Source organism: Syngnathus leptorhynchus, chromosome 7, assembly GCF_054491065.1.
Source record: "Syngnathus leptorhynchus isolate UIUO chromosome 7, UIUO_Slep, whole genome shotgun sequence".
NCBI classification, from domain to species: Eukaryota; Metazoa; Chordata; class Actinopteri; order Syngnathiformes; family Syngnathidae; genus Syngnathus; species Syngnathus leptorhynchus.
This window is the reverse complement of record NC_141201.1, coordinates 408143-415676: the sequence shown is the minus strand read 5'-3', so window position 1 is coordinate 415676 and position 7534 is coordinate 408143. Positions and strand designations below refer to the sequence as shown.

The window sequence follows — 7534 nt, the reverse complement described above, 5'->3', positions numbered from 1 at the left end:
AAACCTTGCCTTGCCTTGCCTCGCCTCGCCTCGCCCTGCGCGGTTTGTTGCAGCTCGCATTCCTAAAAAGCTTTTTTTCCCATGACCTCCGAATCCTCTTCCCTCCCCTTTCCAATCGATAAGGAGGATAAGGACAGGCGGACGCGCTCAGAATAACTTTTATCGACGCGCTCCATCCCGCGACCTTCACTCCCATTTATTTGCCTTTTGACCTGCGATGCTTACTGCCTATTTTTAGACACGTGTCGGCACTCGAGAGCTCCCGCTGCAAAGTCAGCTAGCTCATTTACATCCGCTTAGCATGCCACTTTCCTCACAATGAGCCACCCGGATACAAATCACGTCTCGGTTGTTCACCGGCGGACGCCTTCATCAGCACGGCTTCCGCACTTTGAGGGTGCCTTCAAAAGGACAAATAGGACACATTCTCAGGCATGTTTGTGTCTAAAAAATGATAGCACGCCCCGAGAAGATTTTATTAGCCAGTTTCGAGGGGATGTCTCGTGCAGTGGGCGGAGCTCGGAAAAAAACGATGACTATACCTTTTGTGTATGTACGCGGAGAGCAGGCACTTAAGAGAAGTCCAAAAGGCCGGCCGGGTACAGGCGTGCACAGCTGCTCCTCCAAGATGCTTAGCGGAGGAAGGAAAGGGCAAAAGTCAGACCAACCTTTTGATGGAAAATCAAAAGCACGTAAAGCCACACGCCGCATCCGCTGGGCTCCAAAACGGCAAGCGAGCGAGTGCCGACGCCTGCCTGGACCGCCCGCTTGCCAATCGCCCGTTTTACAGCACCTGTAAAAGCTGCTGCCATTTTATGTGTCCAGGGAAGTTGAGCGGGGAATATTGTCACATCGTAGGCAGCTCGGTGGGAATTGGACAATATTAAAAGAGGCGTTTGGGTGGTGGTGATGATGTCTCGCATCATCTATCGACGTATTCCACATCTGAGGAGCCATCAGCGGATTTTCTCTAATTATGTTCCTCCTTCCCCCCAGGCCGGCCGACGAGGTAACGATTACCCCCAGCTAGTCTTTGTGCTCCTTTGACACCGGGCTGCACGATCATATTTGCATTATTTATACGGCTGCCGTTGATGAGCCATTAAAGCCACGATGAAAGCCCGCGCGGAGGCACGTGAACGAGACGCTCGTTGCTTTGTGCTGCTTCATCGGTCGGGGTGCTTCCGGACTCACTGCAGTCTGGACGTCCCATGGTTATGGGTTTTTCCCCCTAACTTTCCAGGGGATTGACCCGTGTCATGGGCACCCATAAAAATGGTCATCAGGACTTTTTTCTTCCAACAATTGAGTTGTGAAAGTAATAAAGACAACAATTCCAAGCGTGTCGGGGCCCTCGTTACAGCTTCTCACAGCGACAAACTAGCCCCCCCCCCCACGCTCTCACCACCAGGCAAGTACACGTTCATTAAGGGCTGGCTGACTCCGCTCCGGATCTCTTGGATCGTTTGTTCCATCTTGGACTTCTTATACTTGCATCTTCACACATACACTGTACACTACCCCGTGATTTTGCGTCAGCCATCTGTCTAGTTTGCGTGGTTAAAAATGGGTAACGATTGGAAAGGTTTGTCTTTCAAGCCTTTGTGTTGAGAAACCATTTGTGATTTCGTGGCAGCAGCAATGACAGTGAAGCGTATTATTTATTACTTGAAGGATGAACAGGGCATCAAAGTGCCTCCTTTAGTTTCATGCTTCAATGAAAATGGAAGTGGAGTTTGGAAGTTTGCATCTGGTCGCCGAGTGTCATTCACAACACATGAAGCAGCTTCACCCAAGTGTTGGGGTAATGAGTTTCGCCTTGTTTCACTTAGCCCATCTATTCTTTCCAAATCGCTGACTAAACAGGAATTACAGCCAACGATTAAAAAGTGCTCTAATTACTTGGGAGTGCTGAACACACAGCTCTCGTTTGGCTTTCACTGAACTCTTCTTTCCTCCTAACTTCTCTGTTGTTCGAGATGAAAAAAGTGGGGTGGCCCACTTATCCTCGCCAATGTATGTAACAACCTGACGTCCATTTGCTACCTCTGGAGACGACGTTGCTGTACATCGTAATTTGTAGTCATGAGGGTACGTAAAAACAACTGACGACAAGAAAATAGAAACCGCCCGAACAGGGACTTGAACCCTGGACCCTCAGATTAAAAGTCTGATGCTCTACCGACTGAGCTATCCGGGCTCCGCTCGCTACATCGTCCCAACCATTTTTAAAACAGTCATCTACAGTGTTGGTTTCAAATGTATCTGGTCAAATAATAATTATCCAATAAAGTAAGAATGACATCTCACGCGTAAATAGCTGTTTTTCATTTAGAAAATGACCAGCCGACTACCGCACTGACAAAATTACATCGATGTACTTTCTTTTAGCGTTATTAAATCCTTTTACCTGTCTCCTCGGTGATGAATCATTTGTCTGTCTTTACTTGTGTAGTCATTCAATTGATGAATTTGATTTTCTGTTAAATGAAGTGTTATAAAGTTAGAATAACCGAAATGAAATGCAATACTCTTCCGCCATCTTGAGGCCGGGTGGGAAAAGTGGAGACGTCACGATTTACGTCATCCACGATGCCGTCAAATATCAATATCCACAATAAATAAATATATATATATATATATATATATATATATATATATATATATATATATATATATATATATATATATATATATATATAAAGTTATATCTGTATCTAAATTGAATTAGAATGTATGTAGAGTGTGTCCAGACAGGAGAAGTCAAGGAGGGAATCGTTTCTTGTAGTAAAAAAATAAATAAATACAAGATAAAAAATAAAAATAAAAAAATGAAACTTACGCTCCATGAAAAAAATATATCATGAAATACAGTTGCGTTTTTTTAAGCAAAGTACTTTTGGGTGGCAAATGCACAATGCCAATTATTTTGTACATTTGAAATGAAAAAGGAAAAAAAGTTTCAAGCAGAGACGCTTCCGTGTTCCAGACGTCATCGAAGCGCGCCGCAAACTGTTATGCGTCGTCCACGCGCATCCTGCTAGAGCGACAAACGTGGTCCAAAAGCAAGCATGTTATGATTTATAGACTCCTAGTTTAACATACTCAACAGAATATAGTTAACTAAATTTCATGATCACTTGTCCGTTCTCATCAACTGTCGACTCGATTAGACACGTCGCAGACCGGTAAGTAAAACTGGAGCTGATTTTGGGTGCAGTCTTACTTTCAAAATGAATGTTGCGGCAATATTCGATTAGACACGTCGCAGACCGGTAAGTAAAACTGGAGCTGATTTTGGGTGCAGTCTTACTTTCAAAATGAATGTTGCGGCAATATACAGAGCTTGGGGCGCGCGACTATGTTTCATGAGGACGAAGACTGGAATGACGCCGCCGCCGCCGCAGCCGACGTCCTCAGTCCAAGTGTAGTGAAAAAGAAGAGCCCCAATGGAAAGGTACGGCGTAGTGTGCAGTCTAAGCCCTTGTGGCACCAACCCGAGGTTAAAGGGGGTTACGGTTCACACATCCATCCTATTTTCCATTCTGCTTAGTCCAAACATGTGGGAAAGAAGAGCCTCCTGCGAACGCTGCAGATGTTGGAATCCATACCAGACTGGAAGGACGACGAGCGTCCGCCTGACAGCGACAGCGACCATGAAGCCGCTGCGCCGCACACCAAGAAGAAGAAGAAGAAGAAAAAGAGGAGGAAGAGGACAAAACAAGCCGCTACGACAACACAAGAGCAGGAGAACAACACTGAGGTTAAGGAAGACAAAAGTGTAACCGAGAAGAACAACGTGGAAAAGAACATTGGTGAGTGTTGCCACTATGTGATTGTTTTCATTGTTATTCAAATAAGGCAGACAAATTGGTTCAATAGAAATAACACAAACAAAGATGTCTTTGGGCACCGCCAGGCGAGACGGACGACAAAGTAGCGGCGCAGAAGTCGGCCGCCGATGCCCCGAAATTCAACAGGCAGCAGTGGAAAAACAAAATGAAGAACAAGAGGAAATGTAAAAATAAATACCAGCAGATTAAAGCTCAAAAGGAGGCGGAGAAGGACGGGGACAAACCTCCGGCGAAGAGGCGCGCGCCTGTCCGTGGGGGCAAACCAGTGCAAGCGCCGGACAAGAAAACGCTGCCGCGGAAAAAGACGGACGAGGACGCCGAGAAGGACGAGGACAAACGTCCGCCGACGAGGCGCGCGCCTGTCAATGGGAGCAAAAGAGTGCCAGCGCCAGACAAGACGGCGCTGACGCAGAAAAGGAAAAAGACGGACGAGGACGACAACGCAGAGAAGGACGAGGACAAATGTCCGGCGACGAGGCCCGCGCCTGTCCATGGGGGCAAAAGAGTGCCAGCGCTGCCGCAGAAAAGGAAAAAGACGGACGAGGACGACACCGCCGAGACGGAAGCCGTTAAAAGCGCCAAGCGGCAAAGGGACACCACCCCCGTCAACGGGTCCGCACGGGATTCCCGGACAGAGCGGCAAAAAGCCGAGCTGCTCAAAGCCGAGAGGCTGAAACGCCAGCACCTGCGCAAGCTTCTCGCTGCGGTTGAGGAGCCCGACAAGGAGGAGGAGCCCGTTTCGCGGGAGGCCAAGGATGCGCCGGAGGACCGCTCCAGCAGGTTGCGCCGGCGCATGGAGCAGCGCCTGGAGGCGGCCCGCTTCCGCCACATCAACCAGCTCCTGTACAGCACCAGCAGCGGCGAGGCCAAGCGCATGTTCCAGCAGGACCCGCCGGCCTTCGGGATCTACCACCGGGGCTTCGCCGAGCAGGTGCGGCGCTGGCCCGTCAACCCCGTGGACGCCATCATCGACTACATTCAGCGCAAGTAAGAGCCTTTCAACCAAAAGTGTTTGTCCCACGTGGGCAAGCCCTATTTAGTTTTGTTGCGCTTTCAGGCCTCCGTCGCTGGTGGTGGCCGACTTTGGCTGCGGCGACTGTAAGATGGCGCTCAGCGTCAAGAACAAAGTGCACAGCTTTGACTTAGTGGCCCTCTGCGACCTGGTGACAGTCTGCGACATGGCCCACGTGAGCGAGCCCGCCCGCCTGCCCGTGCGTGCGTGCGCGCGTTTGTGTGTCTTTGCAAAACTGCTCACCCCCCGACGGCCTCTCTGTCGGCAGGTGCCGCTGCAGGACAGGTCGGTGGACATCGCCGTCTTCTGCCTGTCGCTGATGGGAACCAACCTGGCCGCTTTCCTGGCCGAGGCCAACCGGGTCTTGAAAAGAGGGTAAATTCATTCATTCATTCATTCGAGTCGTCCAATTGGCCGCAGAAAACAAAAAGTGAGCCCTGTGACGCGGGTGACGGCGTATCTCAGAGCAGTCTGTCCCTTTTTTAGGGGCAGGCTGAAAATCGCCGAGGTGGCGAGCAGGTTCGACAACGTGAGGAACTTCCTCATGGCGCTGACGAGGCTGGGATTCAAGTTGGAGTCGAAGGTGAAATTGATATTTTCATTTTGCCTGCAATAAATGGCCCTTTTTTTTCATTCATTTGATTCCGTTGAGGAAGCCTTTGTCATCTCGTTTGCGTCGTCTCTCTTTGTAGGATACGGAGAACACTCATTTCTACACGTTCGACCTCATCAAGACGGGCGACGCGCCGCAAAACGTCAAGAATTTCGGCTTGCAACTGAAGGCCTGCTTGTACAAGAAGAGATGATTGGTTCTAAAGCCACGTGTCTTTTCTTTTGAAAAACCTTTGAGCGTGGACGCGTGTACAGTTGTTAAAATATGAACACGTTTTCTTTGTTGTTTTTAATAATTGGTTTTCTATGCAATTCCTTCAACTATAAAAAGAAAAAAAAAAGATGTGAAATGGAGGGGTATAATTAAAGTCAACATTTGATTACACTCTGAGAATGAAGCCTCAGAAGAAAGGTTTTCTTCGAGTAGTCCTGAAAGTAATGTTACAAGAATAATCATGCATAAAAGTTTCTTTTAAGATCATGAGGATAAGTGGAATAGAAACTTCCTGCCTGGCTAACCAGTGCGGCGCAGTTTTGATTGCTTTTGCTGCACATGTCAGCATTAGCCGCAAGGCGGCGTACTAACACCGCCGTGCTGGGGGAAATAAGAAAATAGCGCGCCAACAAGCCGACATTGACACATCGCATGTCACCGAACGGAGACCATTTCTTTGAGTAGCTTCATTTTGGGGTGGCAAGACTTGTGCATCTTTCAAATGATTTGCTTTCTCTTAGTTGCCGTTCGTCAATGGACTCCTTCTGCGCTAGCTCCGAACCGTCCAACTTCTGCTCAGCTCTTTATTTTGGCGTCCAACTTCTGCACTGCTTGGACGACTTGCCGACACGCACACGTCGCTCGTGGGTTATTAATCTCCTTTGATTTTCCAAACAAATCTCGGCCACGATAGCCTCAATGCACACTTTCCCCAGATTCACACATAGTTTTTGTTTTTTTTACTGGCAAGGAAGGCGTGATCTGCTTTCCAACCTTTTGTCCTTTCAGCCATAGTTACTCAATTATTCAGAATGGGAAAGCCCTCAAAATTGTGGTGGGGGGATTCGACTGAAGGAACAACTGTAACTCCCAGTTATACCAGTCTGGTGCGTCTCCTACTCCAATGCAAAAGCGGCCCACAATGTGCCGCCGCCGAGCGAGCGAGCGAGCGAGCGGGCGGGCCATGCGGCGGGCGGCCCGTGTGGAAAGTTGTGCAAAGCGCACATCCCACATCAAATGACTCACTCGTTTTCTTTCCAACGGGAAAATGAACAAAAGATGGACTTCTTTCTTTTCTGAGGCCAAAGGCAGATTGAATTTCTGCACAGGAATGGCATCCAAGCATGTCATCCTATTTTTTTTGGTTCGCCAAACTAACTCTGGCTGAACCGAAGTCGAACCCCAGCGGAAACACGAATGCCTAAGATCCGGGTTTGACCCCTACTTAACCTATCCTGGTCGAAGAACTGGAGCGAAGGAAGAGTTCTCTTCAGAATGATATGACACAAGTCAAAGTGAGAAAAAGTCCTTCAAATAACTCATGAAGCAGCTGGCGTACAACCTATTTGAATCAAAGCATGCAACTTACTTGGTGTTGATGTGCAATGTTGCCAGTTGCCTCCGAGGTTTGAAAGTCTTCAGCCGAGTTGTTGGCACGTGAGGGAGGCATTTTCCGGAGTTTCAACAGAGCAACCTAAGCCAAAAATGACGCGTTTGCAAAAGGCAGCGCGGCGTGTGCATAGTGTGACCGAGACACGTGCAGCTGGACGACGGCCATCGCTTGACAACAGCTGCAAATGAAAACCTAACGAGCAGACGTCACGTCACGCACGTCAGAAAAGCTGCATTCAAAACCAAAGTCAAACAAACACACCAGTTTTTCTGCACATCAAAATGCCTTTACAAATCGCCCAAGCACATTTCTGCCAGCCGCGGCGCAAAGGTCAAGTGGGGCCCAAACATGGCCGTCGACCTCCGTCTGGTCACACAGCCAAAGAAATGTCTTAGCCCACCCGAGCCCAGCCGGCCGGCACCTTGTTCCCGCTCGCTACGCATATCTGC

The 7534-nt window shown here is 48.8% G+C and overlaps 2 protein-coding genes and 1 non-coding gene across 4 annotated transcripts in view; 1 reads left to right on the top strand and 2 right to left on the bottom strand.

Moving 5' to 3' along the window:
• cog6 (component of oligomeric golgi complex 6) overlaps window positions 1–2552 on the bottom strand; it is a 34991-nt gene extending 32439 nt beyond the window's left edge. Inside the window, exons 1-2 of the mRNA XM_085915753.1 lie at window positions 2411–2552; window positions 543–631 (exon numbers count right to left, since the gene is read on the bottom strand). The gene's annotated coding sequence lies outside the window, so the exon portion shown is untranslated. The remainder of the gene's footprint in view (window positions 1–542; window positions 632–2410) is intronic.
• Window positions 2128–2200, bottom strand: trnak-uuu (transfer RNA lysine (anticodon UUU)). Its single transcript has one exon. It is a non-coding gene; the product is annotated as a tRNA-Lys (tRNA).
• Window positions 2553–2981: 429 nt separating the features above from the next.
• Window positions 2982–5872, top strand: rrp8 (ribosomal RNA processing 8). Of its 2 annotated transcripts, none has more exons than XM_085915754.1 (8): window positions 2982–3188; window positions 3344–3457; window positions 3554–3815; window positions 3920–4841; window positions 4912–5041; window positions 5135–5241; window positions 5353–5449; window positions 5559–5872. In XM_085915754.1, exons 2-8 carry the CDS (start codon window positions 3362–3364, stop codon window positions 5670–5672), a joined length of 1728 nt encoding a protein of 575 aa, XP_085771880.1. In that variant the 5' UTR covers window positions 2982–3188; window positions 3344–3361; the 3' UTR covers window positions 5673–5872. The 2 variants fall into 2 exon arrangements, with proteins under 2 accessions (XP_085771880.1, XP_085771882.1); XM_085915756.1 differs by lacking the exon at window positions 2982–3188 and adding an exon at window positions 3253–3275.
• Window positions 5873–7534: the final 1662 nt, after the last annotated feature.

Excerpts from the sequence above, each read along its gene's own strand:
- rrp8 (XM_085915754.1), top strand. The coding sequence starts at position 3,362 with ATGTTTCATGAGGACGAAGACTGGAATGACGCCGCCGCCGCCGCAGCC. Across the intron at positions 5,242-5,352 it reads AACCGGGTCTTGAAAAGAGG|GGGCAGGCTGAAAATCGCCG; the intron begins GTAAATTCATTC and ends TCCCTTTTTTAG. Across the intron at positions 5,450-5,558 it reads GATTCAAGTTGGAGTCGAAG|GATACGGAGAACACTCATTT; the intron begins GTGAAATTGATA and ends CTCTCTTTGTAG.